The sequence below is a fragment of the Silurus meridionalis genome, chromosome 11, assembly GCF_014805685.1.
Source record: "Silurus meridionalis isolate SWU-2019-XX chromosome 11, ASM1480568v1, whole genome shotgun sequence".
Classification (NCBI taxonomy): Eukaryota; Metazoa; Chordata; class Actinopteri; order Siluriformes; family Siluridae; genus Silurus; species Silurus meridionalis.
This window is the reverse complement of record NC_060894.1, coordinates 13,524,677-13,538,838: the sequence shown is the minus strand read 5'-3', so window position 1 is coordinate 13,538,838 and position 14,162 is coordinate 13,524,677. Positions and strand designations below refer to the sequence as shown.

At 37.8% G+C, this 14,162-nt stretch overlaps 1 protein-coding gene across 22 annotated transcripts in view; it reads left to right on the top strand.

The window, feature by feature from the left end:
• Positions 1 to 14,162, top strand: part of nbeaa (neurobeachin a) — a 157,116-nt gene that overhangs the window by 61,843 nt on the left and 81,111 nt on the right. For all 22 annotated transcript variants that reach the window (XM_046860587.1, XM_046860584.1, XM_046860601.1 and 19 more), the window contains 7 exons: positions 1,701 to 1,932; positions 4,457 to 4,557; positions 5,749 to 5,844; positions 6,133 to 6,254; positions 7,524 to 7,650; positions 11,158 to 11,277; positions 11,436 to 11,582. In XM_046860587.1, the coding sequence (XP_046716543.1) occupies positions 1,701 to 1,932; positions 4,457 to 4,557; positions 5,749 to 5,844; positions 6,133 to 6,254; positions 7,524 to 7,650; positions 11,158 to 11,277; positions 11,436 to 11,582 (945 nt within the window). The remainder of the gene's footprint in view (positions 1 to 1,700; positions 1,933 to 4,456; positions 4,558 to 5,748; positions 5,845 to 6,132; positions 6,255 to 7,523; positions 7,651 to 11,157; positions 11,278 to 11,435; positions 11,583 to 14,162) is intronic.

Here is a 14,162-nt window from a genome sequence, read left to right as displayed (position 1 = left end):
AATGCAATGGTAATAATAATTGGCATAATTTCGGTTTTCGGCCTTGCTTTCCTCTTTTTCGGTTTTCGGTTTCGGCCCAGAATTTTAATTTCGGTGCATCCCTAATATATATATATATATATATATATATATATATATATATATATATATGGTTTGGTCATATCTTTTAATGCATTCTGTGTGTGTGTGTGTAGGAGGTAAAGAAGCTTGCTATGATCCTTTGCTATCTTTGTCGAATGTGTTATTTGCTCTTCAAAATGAATAGCAGGCATTTGTGTATTTTGGGTCGCAATCGCCTGAGGTTATGTTTTATTCAGGATTAGCTGTCTTTGAAGCTTTTTTAGTGTATTTATGCACCCCTTTAAGAACACAAAATCTTCATGATGGCACACTGGGCTGTGTTTATCAACATCTAATGTGCTTCACAAGTCACATTAACATTCAGTTTCTTTGTAGAATGTCGGATATTGACTGCTGCGCATCGAACAATTAATCTTGCTCTCACTAATGGCCACTGAGGGGTAATGGTGCAGTAGTAATCTATTGGAGTGGTTATCCTTGGCCTTCTTTACAGTCAACTTTTGTGTCTTGAGTGTAAGAAGTTCTTCGCACTATACCCGCACCCTGTCTGACTTGAACAGCATTTTAACACCACTAAGGCGGAGGTGTAAATGTGTGTGTATATATATATATATATATATATATATATATATATATATATATATATATATATATATGTGTGTGTATGTGTATATATATATATATATATATATATATATATATATATATATATATATATAATATTACAGTAACCTGTAAGCAATATTTTTGAATAATTTTTGCTCTTCTAAAATTATTTGAATGGTTTTGCCTAAATAACTGGTGTAATGTATATCATTATGAAAAATGAGTTTGGAACTGCTGGATCTATTCTAAAAGATTACATTCTGGTTTTCTGCACGTCAGAGATGACATCTTCCTCTCTAACTATGTAGTTATTCTGACATGCATTCTGAACTGTACACATGCCTAAAATACCAGAGTGCAATAACAACCCAAGGCCATCTGCCAGTTCCCAGCTTGCATTATTGATTTGATAATTGGACAGCATTTTAACATGCAAACACGCTTCGTTATCTCTGTCTGTATTGGCATAAGTTGTAATGATTTATCAGTGATTAATGATGGCATGTTGAAATCTGAAAAGCAAGGAACCTAAGGTAGTCAAGCTTGGTTCGGCTTTGTGCATTGTTTTTTTCACTGCCGCAATAACATTTATGGAGAATTGAGTTCTTGTTTTCTGCATCAACCTTGTTTACCCCAAGGTGCAGGGCTTTGTATTAGAAGCAGCCAATTTCATGGCTGTTGAGCTACTAGAGTGATGATATTGATTACTGTTTGCTGCAGAGTCATGACTCTGATTTGTCTGCATGCTTTTACTTAATGGTGCTGCTTCATACAGGAACTTTGTCATTTTCCCAGATCTTTGCTCTCAGCCAAGTTGTCTGGCTTATAGAGTTTTTTTAGTTTATTTCACATCTCAGGTCAAGCCTTTTTGATAATTACCCCTGTCTTTTCTACCGCTTTCTGTATTTTTTTTTTATTTTTTTTTATGTATTTCATTTTGCAATTCTCACACAACCTCCTGTCATGCCATAACTGTTTTCTCATCACTTTTTTCCTTTCTTTATTCTTTCTAGCTTGTTGGTGGTGAGTTTGATCTGGAAATGAACTTCATCATCCAGGATGCAGAGAGCATCACGTGCATGGTGGAGCTGCTGGAACACTGCGAGGTGACGTGCCAGGCTGAAATTTGGAGCATGTTCACAGCCATCTTACGCAAGAGCGTGCGCAACCTGCAGACCTGCACCGAAGTTGGCCTCATACAGCAGGTGCTGCAGAAGATGAGCGCCGTTGACGACATGATAGCAGGTACTAGTGGCTTATGCTCAGCTTTCAAGTCTGGATGTGATCATTTCTTCAATGTCTCAGTTTTAGAAATCATTGCATTAAAATTAATTAGAAACAGGCTTTTGTCTGTTTGGTGGAGTTACATTCCATTTCCATTTGCAGCAGACATAGTCATAAGAAGCTCTACAGAAATCTGCATGCCGATTTAAATCCAGTGTGCCACCCAGAGACTACAGAGGCAAGAAAAGGAGAGGAATAAAACTAATCTGAGTAACATTGAATAGTCGGATTATAAATCATTACACTTCTTCAGCTGTATGCTGTAAAGACAAACACTAAGTGTGTTAAAGGGATGTTCAGTAAGGCGGATATTGTGAATAACAGATCCTTTGAAGAGGTCTTTATCTTATATTTCTTATAGATCCCATTGACAGTATAATCTAATCCTTTACAGATTATAGTTTGTGGTGAAAGAAAAAAAAGTACTTTTTCTCTAGTCATTAAATGCTTGTGTGAATAATAAGCTTTATCTTCATAATTCCAGCAGTGGCCTGTACATTTTTGTTCTTACTGTTCTGATATGTCAAACTGCACATTTTAACAGACTCATCATTTTGGAAATCTTTAAATGCCATTAATCGGACATTTTTTCATCATGTTGGGCTTTTAGCATAATAAAAATATCATTATTACCTCTTTTTGCATCCTGTCTGAACAGTGATCCAGTGATTTTCCTGCACTGTAGAGATTAATGGAGCTGGGTGTTGGCAAGTTTTACAATCGCTAGTGCAAGCTCATTATGTAATGATTAAAAAATGACTAACAGTTGTGAACATGGAATGCTGTGCTGCAGTTCTTCAGTAATTTGTGTTTAGATGACTGGACAAAAACATGATTAAGTTGCTGCATTAATCAAGCTGACACACACATGGTTCAGAAGTCTGACAATTGGTTTTTAATCAGGCCCTGTATTAAGTGAAAATAAAAATAAAAAGCAAGCTGGGAAATATAGTTCATTCGGGCTTAACACACTTAAACCTGGTTCTCTCTAAATCTGATTAAACTAACAAATCACAGTCACATCAAAACGGTAACAGAAACATGTCAGAACAGAATATACATTCCATATTAGCTATGCAGAATTAAAATTAGTAATAAAAAAGTTATTGCTATTTACAGCAATGACTCATAACTCTCACTGGGGAAGCAAGACAACGAAAAGACAAATAAAATGTAGTCAAATTTGAATTAAAAATTAAGTTCCTGTGCAAAATGTTTAACAATAAAAATTTATTTGTACACCCTAGACCTTATTTTATAATATTTTGTGTGTAAATGTTTGCATAAGCCAAACCAAACAAAACATACTGCAGTTTTTTTTTTTTTTTTTACTTTTGGAAACATTGATCTCATATACTTGCCCATCGTCCATAAATTACAAGGTGTATGCAGAGTACAGCCGATTTACATACACAAAATTCCCTAAAAGGCAAAATGCACAGTACTTAAATAGAGGTTAATGGCAATAAAAAAATTATTTGAATTATAAAATATTTATTGCTGGGAAACGTGCAAGGTGAAAAGGAAATTAAAAAGTGTTTCCGCAGTCATGCTGGCTCGTATGTCTTGGTTTTCAAAGATGTTTTAGCGAATGGAACCGATTTATCATCAAGCTGGTTTATGCACCAGTTTCTCAGAATGCTCTTGATGGTATGCTTAATCCCTAACCTAATTTCACACTTTTACCCAGGAACAATTTATTTAAGAAATTACAGCATTTTTGTGAGTAACAGATTTCTTGTGTTAACGCCCCCTATGAGCAAACCCTCTCTGATCCAACTTTGATCCAACTTTATAAGCACTCTGTCTACACTTACATTTTCTTGCCCAGAAATGTATTAGATTTTAATTTGGAATATTTTTTGTAGCACATGAAAATGAAAGCTGTGAAGTTTAGTGTAAAAACCCAAATATATCCCATCTACCTGTCCTTCTACATGTTTAAAGATTTTTATTGCTTGTACAATATTAATTCCAATGGCAGCTAAATGAGGCAGGAGTTTGCTGTCAAAAGTCCATCACTAAAAACTTGGCCTACAGTAAATCTTTTAGATAGCCTATTTTTTTATTGTTTTCTATTGTTGTTTAGAATGTTAACAGTATTTGAAATGAAGAAATGAGAATAGAAATGGAGTAGTAAATAAAGACTTTATGAAAATTAGCTCAAGGTTCAGTAATTGTGTCTGAGGTTCAAGCATAGAGGGTAATATTTCCCCAGTGTGGCCTTTTTGTAATATATTCAGTTTTATTATAGTGTGTTATAGGTTATTTGCATAGGTGTAAGTGAAGGTTTATAAATTATTTATGAGTACAAAGTTTATTTTTACTGGAAAAAAAGTAATGATTTTAAATTGCATGTTCAGTGGTTTTTCTTTGGGTTTTTCTTTGTTTTTTTTCTTTTCAGTTTATAAAATATCAACTGCTCTCTCTCTCTCTCTCTCTCTCTCTCTCTCTCTCTCTCTCTCTCTCTCTGTCTGCCTTTTAGACCTATTGGTGGATATGCTGGGGGTTTTGGCCAGCTACAGTATAACAGTAAAAGAGCTGAAGCTACTATTTAGCATGCTGAGAGGTGATAATGGCATATGGGTGAGTAACAGACACATATTCCACTAACATTAATATTTCCATCCATAGCTCACAGATTGTCATTTACACAGAATACAACTCTCTAAAGAATTTAATAGATGTGGCTCCTGATGAGAAAAAATCTTAAGGTCTGACATCATTGAGATTTTGAGCCTGAGGGAAGGAATGTGCTACAGGCTTCCTTAGTGCGAGTAGGCAGGAATGATGGACAGGCCATTGATTAGTTAAGGTTTGGATTTACACTGGGGGTCATAGCTGAATATGGATTTTTTTTTCCACCTGATAATCTCATTCCTACATACTGAAAAATGGCAGTGGCTCTGGGATACTGATCAGAAGTTTGCGAGTTCAAGCTTTAGCACCACCACACTGCCTCTGTACGCCCCTTGAGCTTGGCCCTTAATCCTCTCTGCCCCAGGAGTTTGTATCATGGCTGACCTGTGCTCCGACCCCAGCTTCATAACTAAAAGATACATGCAATGAAAAGAGATTCCCTGCACTGTACATGTATACTGACTATGACAATAAGGTCTGTCTTTTTTCTCCTGAAATGCTCCACATTCTTTTGATTAATACTTGGTTTTGTACTTCTGTCTTAATTATATACAGTGGAACCTCGGGATACGAACGTCTATAATTCAGAATACGAATCGTTATTCGTCAACATTTTCGTATCGGTTTATGCATAAAAAATTCAGGATACTAATCTTTTTTTTGGGGGGGCGGGGGGGAGACATTGGTTCTTCCGTCACGCAACCCGCGCACTTTCCCGCCTCAGAAAGTTTAATTAGAGTCTTTAATTTATTGTGATAGCACCGTCTTAGTGCTGTTTATCGCTGTTTAAACGCCGAACGTCATTTCCATCATGCCAGCGTTCGCTCTTCTCAAAGGTAAAGTAAGTTAGGATACTGTTTTCCTCTTTTAGATGTTAAGGTACCATTATTAAATGCTAAATACTAAATAATATTAGTCCATATTGGTTGTATTTTTTATTTCATATGAATATTTGGGGTCATTCGGAACGCATTATGGGGAAATTCGTATACATTTTTCAGGGTGCGAATGGTGTTTTGGAAAGAATTAAATTCGTAACCCGAGGTACTACTGTATACATAATTATTATATTATCTACTTTTGCAAGCATTATTGCATTTTCTTTTTTATTTCTTTTTGACCCTGGTTGTTTTGCAGCCGAGGCACGCGATAAAGCTGCTGTCTGTCCTGAACCAGATGCCTCAGCGACATGGACCAGATACTTTCTTCAACTTCCCAGGACGCAGTGCAGCGGTAAGACACTGCTCCTCTTCCTCACAGATAACTTAAAATAAGATCGAATTTTGACCGGAAAACAGGATGAAAGTTTGTCTGCTGTTAATCCACATTAGAAGTAAAGGAAAGGTGTATAAGACATCTCTTTAAACAGCTGTCAGTGATAAGTCTATTTTTATTCTAAGGGTTACATGTTCCCCTTTCAATATGTGATTTACATTTGTGTAACTATACTGGTGTCAAATTAATGCTTCTATATGTATGCTTGTGTTCTGATGTGTTATATGTGATATCTACTCTGTCTAGGCCATTGCTTTGCCTCCCATTGCTAAGTGGCCTTACCAAAACGGTTTCACTCTCAACACATGGTTCCGCATGGACCCTCTGAACAATATCAATGTAGATAAGGACAAACCCTACCTATACTGGTAAGTACTGACATTAAGGTCTGTTTTTTTTCAGGCTCCAGGCTTCCCATTATAACTGTAAATCGTTGTATTAAAATAAACACCACTGATCTCAGGAGTCTGAACCTGGATGAATGGACGGAATAAAGTGCTACTCTTTTAGGTTAAAGCATACACTCTGGGCTCGGCCTCACAGGGCCCGCTGTTAATTTTGTTGGCCTATATCTCATGTAACTAAGAAAAGCCCTGGGCTGGAAGGTGTCCTGTATGGTGGAGAAGGTAAATATATGTGACTGGCTAAATGTCACAAATAACTGTAAGATACAATATTGTATCTTGTATAATAACATAAAGTCTGTTGTGAAAAGCGCTATAGAAATAAACTCGACTTGACTTGTTGATTTTACTATTTTAATTCATTATGTGAATTTTTTTTTTCATTATGCTTATGATTCAGTGTTAAGTTCATGATGCTTGTGGTTTTCTAATACACTAGTGTATTAACTGTGTACTTGATGAAGAACTTGCCTAAAGGTTCTTGTGCAGGTATATAGTAATGAATATCTACCCTGTGCTCTGTGCAGTGTGTGTGTGTGTGTGTGTGTGTGTGTGTGTGTGTGTGTGTGTGTGAAAGCACTGAGAGCTAAAAACATTGCTCTCATTAGTTATTATGCTTAATGAAAGATGTGTGCAGTTAGGAGCACAGTGAAGGAGTAAGAATGTAAGAGAGTAAGTGAGCTCCAATTTGTACTGCAATGCCAATACTTGTCTGTTTCCACAAGATGCTGTAAAACATTTTATGCCGCAAGTCAAGGTTCTAACCTTTGCAAGTAAAGGGAGAGAGAGAGAGAGAGAGAGAGAGAGAGAGAGAGAATAGGAATAGGAATAAAAATAGCTCTTATAGTCTGTCGTCTTATCATCCAAACCCAGCTTCTTCCGCAAATGCTGTTCTTTATGCTGCCAGACACCTACAGCCATGTATTTCTGGCATTCTGTGATACTGTTCACCTACTCTGCTATATTAAAATCTGAGATGTTATTGGTGAGATGAGAAGGATTCAACCTAGAACTTCGATTGAAACATCTACTCTATATAGGCAAACCGAAATGTGTACCTCTGCCTATACTATTGCACTCAGCTGAAATGACAGGTTTCCTACTTTTAGAAAAACATGAATATGGTGATGAACGTGGAATGTTTTAACATCTAGACACAAACTTACTGTCTGAGCAGTTTGCTGGCATTCAATGTCATGCTTTTTTTTTTACTCTGCCTCCTTTCTCTCCTAGTTTCAGAACGAGCAAAGGCATTGGATATTCTGCCCATTTTGTTGGGAACTGTTTGATTGTGACATCGCTAAAGTCCAAAGGCAAGGGCTTCCAGCACTGCGTGAAATACGACTTCCAGCCCAGGAAGGTGAGAGGTTATTTTATTTTGTGACACTTTAATGGTTAAGATGCAGTCACACTTTACCTTCTGCATTCAACATATTTTTAGATACCTTCCATGATATACAGTCTGTCCATGTATGCAGAACACTGCAAACCAGGCAGCTTTTGTTGATTTTATATGTGTTATTATTATTATTATTATTTATTATTATTATTATTTTAAAGTAGTGTTGTCTAAATTGGGATGGTTCAACTCTGCTTTAATCAGTGTTTCTAAATCTCATATTTTCTGAAGATGTCAAAGGTGACGTATCGATCTCCTAATCTTCGCATTGATACAAATTCACAAGTTCACCAAACTTGAACGTTGAGGTGCAGCGAATTGTGTTGAAAGAAATTCAATGAAACAAATGCGTGAGATACTGTGAGATAGACCCAGTGTGACCCAGTGCAAGAACTTCATCTCTGGATCATTACATTGGTTTAGAATCCTGCATCTAACTAATGCAAGCAGTCAAATTATACTCCTGTATTAGATCTTTAATTCAGCTAGACTGTATATACATATAGTTTGAAGATGATCATGTTAATTTAATGATCGTTTAATATAATGATGTTCATTTAATAATGACTTCCGTAATGGAAATGATCACACCCAGGACACATATACATTTTCAAAACCTTGGTTTCTATGTAGATTAAAAAAAATACAAAATGGTATCGCTATATTACAGTAGATACACAAATTAGTTTCATTTTAAATGAAGGGCCAATAATCAAATGTCTTAGATTTTTTCTTCTGGCTTGGTTGTCTATGGCAACCAAAATAACCATCTGAAAAAAGGTGTTAAATTTTGCACACTAATTGGAGAATGTCTACGGTACATTGTTCCCAAATTTGGCCCAAGTACTACCAACACTGTAGCACCATCATCGGGCCTTATTACAAAGTACAATTTGGTCATAACGTTTGAACCATGTATCCACAATTGAAAACCATCCATGAATCCCTGCATTTGCTGGGTCAAGATGTTTATTTTTAAATTTGACAAGAATTGAGGAACTGTCTTTGAATGCAAATAAGCAAATGACTTTGAACACTGTAAAGCTTGCTAGCCATCTTAATGACCTTGATCTGCAGCTATTCAAAAACAATTTTTGCCAGGGCAAATTACAGTTATTGTTCCGCTTGCAAATATTGTCAAATATTACTGGATTTTATTTACATCTATTTGTTTATCTATATCTTTCCTCTTACTGGGGAAACTAACAGTACTAACAGTGTGTTGGTGTTAACTTAGTGACAAGAGACAGAATACTAAGGCGAAGCCACAGAGTGAAGAAAATTTACCTCCACAAAATGTTAAACACCTTGCAGTAAATTCAGACATTTGACTGAACCACAAAGATTCTCTGATTTTGCATTGACATAAGTGCTGTTTTTTCTCTACATGAGACAAGTTTTTAAATTCTATTGAAAATCATAGACACATGCAAACGCACACATATGTTCCTGCCCAGACACAAATGGAAGACCTGGCAGCAGTATAAGTAACGCTCTGGTGTTCACGATCTAGCACCTCTCAGCACGGCATGAGGGGGCAGCAGCTGGAAAGGAGCTCTGCACTTCCCCCAGCCACCTGCACACCCCTTTCTTCCTCTCTGTCTCTCTGTCTCTCTCTCTCTCTCTCTCTCTCTCTTTCTTTCTTTCTTTCTTTCTTTCTTTCTTTCTTTCGTTCTTTCTTTCTTTCTCACATGCGCGTGCGTGCACACACAAACACACACACACACACTTTTGCTACACTTCGCACTCTTGCACACACTTTTCATCTTTTCTCTGTACCAGTGCTCAAAAGGCCAAAGCCACCTCTTTTACATTTAGTTTTCCCTTTTGACGATTAGATTGCTGCCTTGCTCTACAGCAACACAGAATGTTCAATATGAAATTAATCTTAAAGCCCAAATGTTAGGTGTGGTACTATATCTCCTGCTGATGGTTCTGGGATTGGCTTGCTATTTGAATAAATTGTTACAAGATCCTCTAGATTTGACAGGCAGAATCGCACACACACACACATACACACACACACACACACACACACACACACACACACACACACACACACACAGGCTGTTGGATTGTGCATTCTGTGTAACAGAAGCTTGCTCACCTTATTAGTGTGCTACCTTGTCTGGCAATTGTCACAGCTCTTTGTGTGTAAATGGGTGTGTGTGGGTGTGTGTGTGGGAGGGGGAGTTAGGTGCTCAAAGAAAAGAAAAACCCCAAAATTAAACAATGAAAAGGCAAAAAAGCAAAAACGCAGTTTTCAAATTATAGGTGTGATTGAGCATTTTACCTACTTTGGGTATGGCATCTTGAGTCAGCACAGGCTTCGCTTTAAATAACCATTGCATCATAAATAAGCAGTGGCACTAAAACCCAAAGCACTCAAATCCTTTTTTCTATAATGTTGTTTAAAGCCTCGCCACACATCGCTGTTTTAATGCTTAGATGCTTAGTGTTATCTTTAGCTTCTTTGTTTTTCAAAGTAAGATTTGCTTTTGAACATGCTTCCTGCTGCAGTCACATCGTATGGGAATAAAAAATAAAACACCCCTGACTGAGTTTTTACATTGATGTTGACCTCTAAGTGCTTATTTCAAGTTTTAAGAGCTTTCTGCCAGCCCTGATTTCTCGGCCTGTAGTGAGACAACTGACAAACTGAACATGCTGTGCATCCAAGAAAATAAAGTCAGAAGACAATGTCAATGTTTTTAAACTCGCTGGAAGTGGCAGAGCAGACCAGTCACTCACAGCCAGCACTGTGATAGCACTAGAAACTGTTTACTAATTAAATCCTGCAAAGTGTTCGACTCACAGTGTGTATTAAAAAAAGTAGAAAGGTTGTGGAATGACAAGGTCGTTCCTAATCTTTTTTTTTTTTTTTTAATCTTGACAGGTTGTTTACCAAAAAAATAAATAGTCACCTCGAGTCATTATGCAATGCGCACACGGATGTGAGCAAGGGAGGGCCAGAGGTTTTTGTGCCTTTTAATTCTACATTTGGTAAAGGCTTGAATGTTGACATGTTCAAGCTGTTAGGATGATCAGACGTTGAGCTAAAACACACTCAAATTAAATCAAGTTTGCATATAATCAAACACTTTCTTATGAACAAAACACTGAAAGAAACAAACTTGATAAAAAGACACCATATTGATATTATTACTGCTTTATAAGGGGTTTCTTACCCCCCACAATCTTCCTGTTTTAATTTGCTTTTGATCCTTTACATAATCAAATAGTTTGTGGGAAATGTTTTCTAGTTGTGTGTAGTTCTGGACAGCTCATGATGCATGGGATGAGGCCTGTTGAGGATTGTTGAGGTTTTCAAATATATTTTTCAGAATTTCCTTTTCTGAATATGAACAGTGTGATCTCTAAACACTTATTGAATCGAACACTGTCTTCTCCTTGTCCTTCTATATTTTGCCCTTATTTTGAACTCACCTTTTCTCTTCTGTTCTGCAGTGGTACATGATCAGCATTGTGCACATCTACAACCGCTGGAGAAACAGTGAAATCCGCTGCTATGTGAACGGCCAGTTGGTCTCCTATGGCGACATGGCCTGGCATGTCAACACCAATGATGTATGTGTCTTCACAATGATTAGTGCTTTTACTTTAGATAAACCGCAGAAGCTGTCCGATAATCAGAACCAATACACTGATTAACAAAGCTATCAGTTTAATCTCCCACATCTGTTTTTTTTTTCCATCCAACCCCCACCCCCCCTTCTATGCTCCAGAGTTATGATAAATGTTTTCTTGGCTCCTCTGAGACAGCTGATGCCAATCGGGTTTTCTGTGGTCAGCTTGGGGCTGTGTATGTGTTCAGCGAGGCACTTAACCCAGCACAGATCTTCGCCATTCATCAGCTGGGACCTGGATACAAGGTAACATACCTGTAATGGTTGATGAACAAATCATTTACATTTATGGCATTTGGCAGATGCCCTTATCCAGAGTGACTCACAATAGTCTAATTGATAAAGCTGAGCAGTAGAGGGTTGAGGGTCTTCTTAAGGGCTGTGAACACTTATGCACATGCAAATTATTATTTTTTTTCTCATACATTTGCACAGATTTTTATAAAACATTTTTCACAATGTCATTGTGGGATATTGTTTGTAGAATATTGAGAAAAATAATTAATTTCATCCATTTTGGAATAAGGCTGTAACATAAAATGTGGAAAAAGTGAAGCGCTGTGAATACTTTCCAGATGCACTGTATGTATCATTTAGTCACTCTAAATCACCTGTTTTATTTGGGGGCTCATTTATCATGTACATGATGCACCAAAAAATGGTGTTTGCACCTTAAATGATCAGTCCACATATCTCCTGTCTGAACTCCAGAAACACTGCGTTTATGAATAGAGCAACTGTACACTTTATTTCCTTTCTGGCGACTCCTAAACTTTCCATTAGTGTAAACATGAAAAACATTACATGAGCGATTCTGTGCAGTGAACAAACAGCTATTTTCATTTTTTTCTTTTTTTCTTTATATTTTATATTTTCTTTACAGTTTGTGTGAAGATATCGCATCCAGAATGCTAGATATTTAATGCTGCCAAATTAAATAAAGACTAGTATGTGCTATCGTAAAAATCTATGTAGGAGATGCAACCTAAAGGAGATTGGAGACTGTAAGGTGTTGGCAGGGGACAGTGTAGTTAGACTGCATTGGATGGTGGTCTGTAGGATGGTTTTGAAGGTGAAGAAGAAGAGAAGAAGAGTGAGGACTTAAAGAAGAATAAGATGGAAACTAAAGGAGGAAGACTGTAGTGTGAGATTCAGGAAAGAGGTCAGACAGGGGGCTCGGTGGTGGTGAGGAGATGCAGGATGATTGGGCATCTACTGCAGAAGTGATAAGGGAGACAGCTAGAAAGGTACTTGGTGTGACATCTGGTAATAGAAAGGAAGACAAAGAGACATGCTGGTGGAATGAGGACATGCAGGAGAGCATGGGGAGAAAGAGGTTGGCAAAACAGAATTGGGATTGACAGAGAGATGAGAAAAGTAGGCAGGAGTACAAGGAGATGTGGCAGGTGAAGCAGGAAGTGGATAGGATTGGTAAGGAGGAAGTGAGAGCAGCGATTAAGAGGATGAAGAGTAGAAAGTAGGTTGGACCAGATGACATGGAGATGTTTAGAAGAGATGGAAGTGGAGCTTTTAACCAGGTTGTTCAACAAGATTTTGGAAGGTGAGAAGATGCCTGAGAAATGGAGAAGAAGTGTGCTGGTACCGATCTTTAGGAGTAATGGAGACGTGCAGACCTGCAGTAACTACACCGGAATAAAGTTGATCAGTCACACCATGAAGTTATGGGAAAGAGTAGTGGAAGCCAGGCTGAGAGAAGAGGTGACCATTTGTGAGCAACAGTATGGTTTCATGCCAAGGAAGAGCACCACAGATGCATTATTTGCTTTGAGAATGTTAATAGAGAAGTATAGAGAAAGTCAGAAGGAGTTGCATTCTGTGTTTGTGGATTTAGAGAAAGCATATGCTAGAGTGCAGAGAGAGAAGTTGTGGTATTGTATGAGGAAGTCAGGTGTGTCAGAGAAGTATTTAAGCGAGGTGCAGAACATTTATGAGGACAGAATGACAGCACTAAAGTGTGCAGTAGGAACGAGAGACTGGTGGAGGTTGGTGGAGGTTGGACTGCATCAAGAATCGTCTCTGGGCCCTTTCCAGTTTGCAGTGGTGATGGACAGGTTGACGGACAAGGACAGACAGGAGTCTCCATGGACTATGATGTTTGCGGATGATATTGTGATTTTTAGGGAGAGTAGGGAGGAGGTTGAGATGAGCCTGGATAGGTGGAGGTACACGATGGAGAGAAGGGGAATGAAAGTCAGTAGCAGTAAAACAGAGTACATGTGTGTGAATGAGAGGGAGGGCAGTGGATTGGTGCGGTTGCAGGGAGAAGGATGGAGAAGGTGAAGGAGTCCAGGTACCTGGGGTCAACCGTGCAAAGTAATGGAGAGTGTGTTAAAGAAGTGAAAAAAGAGTGCAGGCAGGGTGGAGTGGGTGGAGAAGAGTGGCAGGAGTGATCTGTGATAAAAGGGGATCTCCAAGAGTAAAAGGGAAAGTTTATAGGACTGTGGTGAGCCCTGCGATGTTGTATGGTTTAGAGACAGTGGCATTGATTAAAAGACAGCAGGTGGAGCAGGAGGTAGCAGAGCTGAAGATGTTGAGTTTTAAATAAATTCATAAGTTCATAATTCTGAAAGGGTCACACTGAATGTGATATTCCTTATGTATGGATAATGTGTGGAGGTGTACATTACATTGTGAGCTTTTATAAAGCAATTGACCGAAGTGTGAACTTATTGACAAATTATATATGCAGTGCCTAATGTGTCTGATGTCTCTAAATGAAAGCTACAGGTGTGTTGTCTTTAATTATTAGGTTAATAATCACCACTCTTGCTTCCTGTCTGTCTCTGGAAATATTCTACTAACAAC